Source organism: Neomonachus schauinslandi, chromosome 11 (genome assembly GCF_002201575.2).
Source record: "Neomonachus schauinslandi chromosome 11, ASM220157v2, whole genome shotgun sequence".
In the NCBI taxonomy this organism is placed as follows: domain Eukaryota; kingdom Metazoa; phylum Chordata; class Mammalia; order Carnivora; family Phocidae; genus Neomonachus; species Neomonachus schauinslandi.
In genome coordinates this window covers 63,517,293-63,529,333 of record NC_058413.1, presented here as the reverse complement: position 1 = coordinate 63,529,333, position 12,041 = coordinate 63,517,293, and the positions used below count along the sequence as shown (strand labels likewise).

The 12,041-nt window shown below is 37.6% G+C and overlaps 1 protein-coding gene across 10 annotated transcripts in view; it reads left to right on the top strand.

The window, feature by feature from the left end:
• The window catches only part of DLG2 (discs large MAGUK scaffold protein 2), a 1,451,407-nt gene that overhangs the window by 847,661 nt on the left and 591,705 nt on the right, over positions 1-12,041 (top strand). For all 10 annotated transcript variants that reach the window (XM_021686447.2, XM_021686448.1, XM_021686449.1 and 7 more), the window contains one exon: positions 173-297. In XM_021686447.2, coding sequence (XP_021542122.1) covers positions 173-297 — 125 coding nt within the window. The remainder of the gene's footprint in view (positions 1-172; positions 298-12,041) is intronic.

Sequence of the window (12,041 nt, the reverse complement as noted above, 5' to 3'; positions counted from 1 at the left end):
GAGTGTTTTTCCTGACCTTCCTTTGTCTGCTGACAGTGCACTTTATAGCTTTGTATAGAAGACTGTTATCACCTGATTTCCATTTGAGTAGTAAGATGATAACTCGAAGTGCAAGGGGAACTAGGTTTAGGTGACAGCCATATCATTTAATGTCTACTTATTGTTTCTCCAGGGGAATTCTGGCCTGGGATTCAGTATTGCTGGAGGGACAGATAATCCCCACATTGGAGATGACCCTGGCATATTTATTACGAAGATTATACCGGGTGGTGCTGCAGCAGAGGATGGCAGACTCAGGTAAAGCTCTGAAACGTTAGAATTATTTGGAAAGTAAATCTGCCACATCAATGAGACATGTTTATACCTTTGGAAAATAATAATTTTACAAAGCTCTGTACTTGAAAGAAATGGCTGTCAAAGCAAGCTTTCTGTAATGACTTCGCAGATTTCTTATTACTTACTAAAATTCAACTAGTATTTAATTTGTGTTTGTTGACGGGCACTACGTTTAACATTCAGCCTGGCTCTGTAAGGAGAGTACGCAGATAAATCTTGTGTTCTGTGGGGCCTTCATTCTGGTTGGAAGGAAGAACACTCAGAGCTAGTGAGCAAATAATAAAATGTATCAAAAAACAATCTACTGTAAATAGTATTAGCAAATAAGGCAATGGTATAGATGCTGTGTGTATTCATAGATTCAGCGACCATTTATAAGGGCTCTCTCCAGGAGTTTGAACAGAGAGTCTAAAAACTATTCCGTAGGAAGAGTCTATTAAGATTTTCACTAACCCCATAAATCTGAACAAGAACACAGAGGGAGAAAGAACAAGTTATCCCAACAAAGAGAGAAACCAACTTGACTTGGATGAGGACCACAATGTGAGGTTAAGTAGGTAGATGGAGCTCAGCATAGAATCGTAGCTGCTAGAGCCAGGGCCCCCACTCTTGAAAGAACTGAAGAGGGACGCCTGGGTGGCTCAGTCGGTTAAGCGTCTGCCTTCGGCTCGGGTCATGATCCCAGGGTCCTGGGATCGAGTCCCGCATCGGGCTCCCTGCTCCGCGGGGAGCCTGCTTCTCCCTCTGCCTCTGTCTCTCTCTCTGTCTCTCATGAATAAATAAATAAAATCTTTAAAAAATAAAAAATAAAAAAAAAAAAAAGAACTGAAGATTGTTTGGGGGAACTAAGGGTCACACACATGGGACAATTAGTAAATAATATAAAAATCTATCAGAGATCAAAGCACCCCCTACAAGGCATTGTAGATTGGAACAATTAGGAGAGATTTCCCTGGGGAGAAAAACGTGTCCCAGTGTTCTTCTAGTGCTTCCACCACACTGTGAATCCCCTCAGGCCATAAAGTTATATATAGAAGTGAATCAATAAATTCTGTCTGAATGAATGAATGAATGGATTGATTAATTAATTAATTAAAGGAGATGAGGTAGGAGGGTAAATTAATGAGTAAGAAGACGGAGGCTTGCATAAGCAAAGTCCTCTAGGTAAGAATGATGAGCTTGCATGGAGCCACAGTGGACACTGTGAACTAAGAATCACAAATGTATGCTCTGTAGCCTGTCCTCAGTCTGCTTTTTTTCATTAAACATAAGTACGCTATTTTAGTGTTTTTCTTATACAGCAGCCAAGGACACTTTCGTTCCCTAGCCACTTGTTCTGATGCAGTGATTCCTTAGGACAGCTTGTGGAAGAGAAGCACGGATTTTTTTTTTTTCAGGTGCATCTGCATCTCCTATCAACATGAAAAACAGGAGTGACACTCCCACAGGAAACCCCTGCTTTTTGACAATAGAATTTTCAAACTGAATTGATGAGATTAATTTCTGAGTAAGGAGATATCCATGCTACAAGAGTAAACAATTTGAAAAAGATACTGTGTAATTCGTATGAGTCACAGTGGGGACTGGGTTTGCTAATACTGAATGCTGGAGAAGCACCATTTTCAAAATTTAGAAATGGAGTTGTTGGAAGATAGCTCTGAAATCAAGGGTCCACAGTCGATCTCTCCTCATCTCACACCACTCTGCCTAGAAGTAGAGGAACTTCCCTCTCTTAGCCAAATTCTGGCTCTAAGTTTGGGATAGAATAGCCTTTATGTTAAACATGCTTACCCTACAGTTAAGAATGAAAAGCAGCAGTGCCACCATTGTTTGCTTGCAAATCTAGGTGGCAGTCTCATGCCTATCGAGGTAAAAGGAAGTTCTACTAGAAGCAGCATTCAGTAGTTGTAAAGAGAATAATCATAATGCTAGCTAAAACTTATTGATCTTTTTACATGTGTGGAGCATTGTGTTAAAATAGATAGAAATAGAGATGTACATAAACACATACAGTCTTCTAGATACTCACAACATCCCTATGTGGTAGATACTAGTATTTGGCCATAATATTAACTCATGAAATTAAGGCTTAGAGACTAAGAAGATCATCCAGCTAGCTTTGAATACATCCAAAAATTCATACTGAATATCACTTGTGTACTCTCTAGACTCTCATTCAAGAGTAGAATCTTCTACATCATTTGGTCTCTGCCTAAAAACTCTCAAAGGTAAAGTTTTTCACAATGTTAAGGGGCACCTCTAAACATTACAAATTTGGTTATTTTTCTACTGAGCTACAGTTTTCTTTATTCTGACCTCTACCTGTGAATCATTACAATGGCTTCCTGGAGCCAGGGCTATGGTCTAGGACTGCGTATGTGAATATTGCCTCCTAAGGTTGTACAGTGAACAACTTGGAAAACTGAACAGTGATTTTAACTCAAGCAACCAAATATATCTACTCCCCAGACCACATTGCAGACTTTTGCTTATGTGAAGAGAGCTATTGGGTAGGTTTCCACTTCATTTTGATAGATCCTTGCTACTACCATGGAGATTGTTTCCCACCTCACTGCTTCCTACCATGAACAGGGATGGCCAGGAGACATTGAAGAGATCAAGAATAACAATCAGTTGAAAATCTGGCAGCATGACATTAAGTATAGATTTTAGAATTTGGCAATTTATCTAGTTCAAAATGTACATTTTACAGATGAGGAAACTGAGGCTCAGAAGAGTAATTTATCCTGAGGCATAAATCTTTGGAGGCTCTGCTTTAACTAGGATCCAAATGTCTTGACTCAAGTAATTAGCACCATAAGGTAGTTTTGAGGGACAGTAACACCCAAGCCCACCCAAGAAGTCTTTTCTCAGTGTGGCGGGAACACTGTTCAAAGATGGGCCAACAAGCTGTGAGGAGTATTTTTTTATCTCACCATTAGTGCTTCAGACAGGGGAGCAGCACATTACAATGTGCTCTGGAAAGATGTAGGTTCTAAGCTCTGTATACTAATATAATTGATCTTGGAAAGTTAGACTCTTTCAGTCACTGTGTTCTCCTCCGTAAAATGATGATACTCATACCTATTCCATTGAGTTGTTCTGAGGATTCAGTGAGAAAACTTATGTCCCTAGCTAATCAGCATATATTAGATGCTCAGTAAATATTAGCAATGTTTCCCCCCTTTTCCCTATCTGCTCTCTCTACTCTCAGTGGTCTTTCCTCTGCTCTTGCCTGTTTTTCTCTTTTTCTCTATGGTTTTCTATTACATTTCCTCTCTTCCCTTCCATCTTTCTTTCAGTCTCCTTTCAGCTGCCACATCTTTCCCTAAGCTTCCTGTTCCTTTCTGTTCATAGCCCTTTTTCTCCTGCTTATAACATGGAATTAAAGCCCATTTAGAAACAAGTATGGTACTAACTAAGGCTCTATATTTCTGTTCTTGAACTTATAATACAGTTAGCTGTATCTGCTATGTTTCCTTCACTTAAAAAATAAGCTCACAAACTAAACATGGTTATGTTTTACTTGAAAAATTCTTTGTTCTTCCATATGAGTTAGAGACTTAAAATTTTTAAGTGTCTCTTTTCCACGATAAATTACATTTTTGAAAATTAGATAACACTAAAAATTTATAATGAAGCTGAGGCCCAGAAAAATGAGGTGATGGGTCTGCCCCCCCAAAGAGGAGAAATTTGGACTCAACATTAGTGGATATATTATAATCAGATCAGCAATAATAATAGCAGAGACCAACATAGTGCTTCAATGTACTGAAGTATTCTCCTGGCACGTTAACTTCTCTAAAGTGTACAACAACAAGTGAGACCCACGCTTTTCAAGTAAAAAAAATCTAGGCACTGGGGTGCCTTGGTGGCTCAGTCAATTAAGCTTCTGACTCTTGATTTCAGCTCAGGTCATGATCTCAGGGTGGTGAGATCAGGCCCGGCATCTGGCTCTGCATTCAGCGGGGAGTCCGCGTGAGATTCTCTCTCTCTCCTCTCCCTCTGCCCCTCCCCACCTTGAAGTCTCTCTCTATATATCTCTCTTTCTAAAATAAATAAATAAATCTTAAAAAAAAAAAAAAGGAAAGAAAAAGAAAGAAAATCGAGGCACTGAGAGGTTGAGTAACTTACACAAGATTTTTGGAGCCAGAATTTGAACCCAGGCAGTCTGACTACAATGTCCATGTCTTTACTTTCTAAGTTATGCTGGGGGAGAGCAGGGAGACACTTAAAGACACACTGTAGTAGGCAGCACTCTAAAAATGTCACTTCTCAGGATTCACACCATAATCCATAGAACCTGTGACTATCATGAGATATCACTCCTGTGATTACGCTATGTTATGTTATATGACACAGTTGACCTTAAGATAGGGAGAGTAGTCAAGTGAGCCTGATCTAATCATGAATTTTAAAAGTGGAAAGTTTTCTCTGGCTGGTGGCAGAAAAGAGATTTAAAATGTGTGAAGTACCTCACCCTCTGTTGCTGGTTTGAAGACAGAGGGAGGAGGCCATGTGAGAAAGAATGAGAGTGGTCTCTAGAAGCAGAGGGTCTTCAAGCAGGCAGCTAACAAGGAAGCAGAGACTTCTGTCCCACATCTGCAAGGAACTGAGTCCTACCATGACCGCATGAGCTTAGAAGAAGACTCTAAGCCTCCAGTTAGATAAGACTGTTACTCAGCTGACATCTGGATTTCAGCCTGTAAGAACCTAAGCAGAGATTCCAGCCATACTGCACCAGACTTCTGACCTATGAAAACAGTGAGCTAATAAATGGGTGTTGTTTTAAGCTGCTAAATTTGTGGTAATTTTCTAAGGAGCAATAGAACATTAACATATACATCATTCTAGGAATTCCAAGTTCATTGTAAAAAGCCTTCCTGCATGAGCTAAATCACATTCAATATAAGGTGAGTGTGCAAGCTTAAGAAACGGATGAAATGAGAAGCGGTTCTCTCCCTAATGAGATTATACTCCAAAGTGCGCTCAGGTCTCAGGGGTTGCCCCAGCTGAGAGATGTAAAAGAAAGAACATGCTATTTGGAGTTGGAGGACCTGGATTCCAAGTTCTACTTTCTAGCTGTGTGGCCTTGAGACTCTTTTTTAAGCTCTCTGCGCTCCAGTTCCCTCACTGGTTAAATTGGAGATAGGGGCATAGATCTCAGAAAGCTATGGTAGGGATTAAATGCAACAGTGAGCATGAGAGAGCTATATAAAATTCAAGGCCCTCAACACAGCTCTTCTACCAAGCCAGCCATTTAACTGCACGCTGAACTTAAGCCACAAGTCTGTGACAGCCAGGAAGGGATAATTATGGTAGAATTCTAAAATAACCCCCAAATGACCCACATCCTGTATAATCTCTTCCCCTTGAGTGTGGGAAGAACCTGTGAGTATGATGAGATATCACTTTCCTGATAATATTGTTTTATGTGGCAGAAGAGATTTCACAAATGTAATTAAGAGTTAATCAAAAGAAAGATTATATTGTGTCAACCTGACCTAATCCAGTGAGGACTTTAAAAGCCAAGAGATTGTCCTGCTGGCCCGAACAGAGCAAACTTCCATGTTGTGAGAGGCTCTACGGAGGGGGCCGTGTGGCAAGTACCTGAGGGCAGCTTCTAGGAGCTGAGAGTGGTCCCCAGCCTACAGCTAGTGAGATGGAAGATTTCAGTGACACAGCTAAATTCTGACAATAGCCACATGAGCCTGGAAAAGGACCCCATGCTCCTGAAAGGAATGACACCCAGCTGACAAACTAAACAAACAAACAAAGCAAACCTTGACACCCTGATTGCAGTCTTGTGGGACCCAAAATGAAGAGCTCCACTAAGCTGTACTCGGACTCCTGACCCACTGCAACTCTGAGATAAAAAATGTATGTTGTTTTGAACTTTAAAATTTGTGGCAATTTATCACTCAGCCATGGAAAATGAAGATGAACACCATGGAATTCTGACTCTGAAACTCCCTTATGGCTGAGTGCAGAGTGGCTTGCCCATTGACAGCCTCTGCCAGCTGAACCACATTCTGAACCTCAGAAACACTGAGCAGACCTCACAGCTGGTCGCAGGACCTTCACATACCTGGATGCAAGGGGCAGAAAGCACAATGAGAAGCAAGAGATAGACCAAGGTCAGAAACAGGGAAGAAACCAGTGCCCCAAGGGGAGGCATAGCAGAGATCTGTTTCATCTGGTGGCTGGAGATGTGAGTCTAAACTAGAGTGAGAGATAGAGCCAGAGCTATAGACAAAATGGGGAACGAGGGCTAAGTTAAGAGGCAATGCAAGAAAGCACATAGTGATTTAGATGAATTTCTCTGGACAATGATCTTTGCCCTATGTAACCTCTTTTTAAATAAAACTTATTGTGTATATGTGTTTGGGGATATGATAGTTGTCCTTTGTGGGATATATATAAAATGCAGAAGAGTAGACAAAAATTAAACAAAACACAACACATTAATTTTTACACTACTCAGAGTCAATCACTATTAACATGTTTTGTGCATTTATTTCTGGGTTTTTTTGCCATTTTTTAAAATTCTGGTTAGATCATGCTCTCTACATTTAGCATTTGTTTAACTTCACATAACCTTATTTCATAAACCTTTCCCTAGATAATTTTTTGAAATCCTCTACAACTATTTTAATTGTTGTTTAAAAATATATTTACCATTTACATTGTTAAGAGTTTATTTTCAGTTTCTCAGCATTTTAAATAATTAGCAATCTTTTAGAAGACATTGTTGACCCTGTTTTTCATAATTTAGAATATATTTCTGGTAGTAGAATTTCAAGACCAAAAAGTATGAACATGTTAAAGAGTTTTGACAGATATTGATAAATTTCTTTCCAGAGAGACTGTCCTAAATTTTACTTCTACCAGCAACGTTGGAGAAGGCCTATTTTACACTATGTTGTCAGTATCGCATGTGCTTACACATACATAATTTTGGGCTGTTTACCAAAATAAACAATGGTGTATTTCCTTGTTTTACTTTTCATCTGTTTGACAGCTAACAGTAAGATTGAACTTTTCAAAATGTTACGATTTATTTGTATTTTTTCTTTTGGAAGTGGTCATTAAAATTTGGTAACATTACCTATCTTTAAAGTAAGAACATTTGGGAAAGAACATTAGGTTTTCTTCTAGAGCAAAATAGATATATTTCCATGCTTTGGAGAATGATTTTTATCTCTACTTTTGTTTCTAAACCATAAAAATGCCCTTTGTGTGGCTTCAAGTCCCTGGATTGCTGCGGACCAATATTGATCTGTCATCCTGGGGAAGAACTATCACGTGACAGCCTCCGCTTGGCGATACAACAATGACATTTTACACAACAGTGCATTTATTAAACCCATCCACAGCACAAAAGCAACATGTAGTAGCAGGCAAAAAATATGGCTGCTTGCCAATTTCCTGACAAGTGACACAATTTAATCTCTCAGCCCTCAGCACAATATCTATTCCTAGACAAGATGAGAAAAAAAGTTTTCTTTAAATCCATTGCTTCATTTGTTCTTTCCATGTCTGTTTATGGGTAAGGTTGGCTTTGTCCTTATAAAATCCAAGACAACATACATGTTGATTTCAAGCAAGAATAATATTGATCACACTGAGGTTTGAAAATATTGACCAAAGTTGAGAGGTCAGGATCAAAGTTTGAACAATACAACTCCCATGTATAAACCACAGCATTGTCCTTTTGGCTGTCATTTGGTAACTCACTCTGATTTTTTTCATTAATTCATATCCATTAACTCACTAGTGATTTTAAAATAAGGAAGTAAGGAGAAAGAGAGAGAGGAAAGGGAAGAAAAGGAGCAAAGGGAAGGAAAGAAAGAAGAAGAAAAAAATTGATCATTAGGAGTGAAAGACAACATATAACTTGGAAATGGAGAAGACAAACCTAAACTTAATATTTTCTGAGCAAATGAAAAGCACCAGGCAGAGGAAAGAGAGCAACTTCCAAGCATCGCTTATACCCAAGACCGACTTTCAGTTTGTTTAAGGAAATAGAAGATTTTAAGTAAGTAAAACTGCATAAGAGATTGCTGAATTTTTAGATTACCTGTCCACATGGAGCCTTCATGAGTTTGGATGATTGCAAATTAAAACTTTATGAGTCACCGAGACCAACCTATCAATTTCCATAATAACTGAATTGATTATTGCTTGAAATGACTATGATGACGCTACATTTTTCAAAGATAGAGACTCTCAGTGTCTCCAAAACCAAGTGAATTTTTCTTTCATTATTGTTTTGAGGGTAAAGCAGGACATAAATCCAACTGTTAGCCTGAACAACAGCTTCATAAGAAGCAAGACATCATTATTTAGTGCGAATGATACCAGTCCCCACCTTGGAAAGAAATATGGTGAGGGAGATCTCAGTGGACTCATTCTTATGGATTATTTCCTTTCATGTCTGCCTACAAGAATGAAAAGGGGTAAAATGGAATAGCCCTGTGTCTTGATTTTCTCTATCAATATTATCAGCCCTGAATGTGTTGACAATCTGTTAGACAGAAAAAAAATCATTTAGCAAGTAGTTCCATGGTGATTGGTAATGATGAGTCCCCAACAATCTAGAACTACACAGGAACATTTCTAAACAAGAAGAATTTTAGCTACAAAATTGGTAGAATACCAGGTGTCATAGCTGGAAAGGCATCTCCAACAATTTTCCTATTTTGGTCAAATGTTATGTAATCTAATAAGAGAAATACTTCAATTGGTTAAACTAAATAGCTTTATGGCAAACATGCCTCCCCCACCCACTTTTAAACAAATTATGCCAAGACTTCTAGATATCTGCACGCAAAAGAATTAAGTTGGGCCCATACCTCATACCACACACAAAAATTAACACTATGTCGATCACAGGAGTAAATCCTCATGAGTAACCGTTGAATTAGGTAGTGGTTTCTTAATATGACAACAAAACAACAACAAAAAAACAGATAAGTTGGACTTATCAAATTTAAAAACTTCTGTGCTTCAAAGAATATCATCAAGAAAGTTAAAAAAACAATTCACAGAATGGGAAAAATATTTGCAGTAATACATTTGATAAGGGACTTGTATCCAGAATATATAAAGAACTTTGACAAATCAAAAATAAAAAGACGAATAATCTAATTTAAAAATCAGCAAAGATTTTTGTGTTAGTTTCCTATTTCTACTGTAACATATTACCATAAACTTAGTATCTTAAAATAACACAAATTTATTATCTTATAGTTCTGGAGGTCAGCTATCCAAAATCAAACTCACTGATATAAACTGAAGATGTTGCTCGGAGGCTCCAGAGGATAATTGGAAGAATCCATTTTCTTGTCTTTTCCTAGCTTCTCAAGGCCAGCTGAATTCCATGGCTCATAATCCTTTCCTCCATCTTCAAAGGGCATCAGTCCAATCTTTGCTTTTGTTGTCATATCTCTTCTCTAACTGTAACTCTACCACCTCCTTCTTCTAAGGACTCTTGTGATTACATTTGACTCACCCAGAAAATCCAGGGTAATCTCCCTGTCTCAAGATCCTTAACTTAATCATATCTGTAAAGTTTCTTTGATCTATAACATAATATATTCATAGGTCAGATATTAGGTCTTGAAATTTTTTATGGGGGATAGAGAGGGATTATTTAGCCTACCGCAAATTTGAATAGATATTTCTTTAAAGAAGATATACAAATGGTGAATGAGCACATAAGAATATGTTCAACATTATTCATTAGGGAAGTGCAAATCAAAACTATAATGAGATACTAATTTATACCCAGTAGGATGGCTATAATCAAGAAGATAAATAATAACACATGTTAGCTGGGATATGGAGAAATCAGAAGCCCCATGCACTGCTGGTGAGAAGGCAAGGTGGTACAACCACTATGGGAAACAGTCTGTCAGTTCCTCAAAAGTTAACAGTTACCACATGAATGGCAATTCTACTCCAAGGTATATACCTAAAGAGAATTGAAACTTATGTCCACACAAAAACATTACTTATAATAGCCATAAAGTATAAACAACTCAAATATCTATTAACAGATGAATGAATAAATAAATTTGGTATATCCATACAGTGGAATATTATTCTGTCATGAAGAGAGATGAAGAACTGATGCATGCCACATCATAGGTGAAACTTGAAACCACTGTTCTATGTGAAGGAAACCAGATACCAAAGGACACATACTGTACAATTTTTATTTCTATGACATGTCCAGAATAGAGAAATTCATATAGGTAGAAAGTAGATTAGTGGTTGCCAGGGGCTGATAATGAACATGGGATTTCTTTGGGACATGATGGAAATGTTCTAAAATTAGATAGTGCTAATGATTGTACAACTCTGAGGCTATACTAAAAATCAGTGAATTGTATACTTTAAAAAGCCAAATTTTAAAATATGGGAACTATATCTCAATAAAGCTGTTATTTAAAATATCCAGTCATTCTTTTCTGGGATAAAATATTTATTATTTACAAATATGAATATTTTTTTCTTCTAGTTTTAGAAAGCTCACGACTTCTTCACATTGCTGCTACCAAGTTACAGAAATAATTCATTTGAAGTTCCATCATTTAGGAAAGTTCTTTTATGAAAAAATATATTCATCAAAGAGAGAACCTATGGTTTGGGCTCCATGCCTGTATAGTCTCAGTAATCTTTAAAATAGGCAAATATCACACCATGCTCCCATTTCCTAGAAAAACTAACAGATATTTGACCTTATGTCCAGGTACTAAAACATCAACACTTTAGAAAAATTATGTGACAAAGTTTTTATTTTCAAAAGCCACAAACAAATCACAAAGTGCTTTAAAATTTAGGAGGATTAATTCAGACTGAGTTTTATAAAGTTCAGTTATCCAAATATACTTTAGGAAGAAAAGAACATATTGATCCTGCCAAAGGAACAATGGAATTGGTAAGACATAGATGTGGTGGCTCATATCCCTTTAGACTGGCTTCATGAGGCTCTAAGTTTTCTGATTTGATTCTAGTCCCTGCTTTATGTGTAGAGAGCAATTTCTGGCATTGTTTGTAGATCTAGACTCAAACTCCCAGTTCATACTGAAAGTTAACAAGATGCACTGCTTTCGTGAAGGACAGAGACACACCTGGGGGTCTCCACCACTAACTAGCTCAGAGGCCTTGAGAATGTTACACAATCTTCTTGATCGTAGCATTTTTCTCCATAAAATGAATATGATAGAAGGTCTTTGGGAATTTTCTGTTTCAAAGTCAAATTGTGATTATTTGACTTTTGTTGACTGAGACATTCAGAATGCCATTATAGTGGTCAGATTAAATCTGTGACTCTGAGAAGATGCAATCTTCATTATATTCCCAAAGCAAAGGGCTGATCACAACTTTAAATGCTGATAAGGTATTTGTTATTATTTATTCCTGATAGTCTCCCAAAAAGGCATGTTGTCATTCTAATATTCTGAAACTATATTTGATATTGATTTTAGCAAATAGCTGTTTGGGATCTAGACCAAAATAGAACAGTTTGGGGGCGGCGGGGAGAAGGGCAAAGCACTCAAACTAACTCCTCATTTCTAGTTCAATAGTTATTTTCAAGAATGGTTTTTCTGAACAGTTACAAATTATATTACTTCGAAAGACCTAATAAGATGGTCAGCTTCGTGCAAGCATCAAGTCATTACAAATTGGCTTAACAG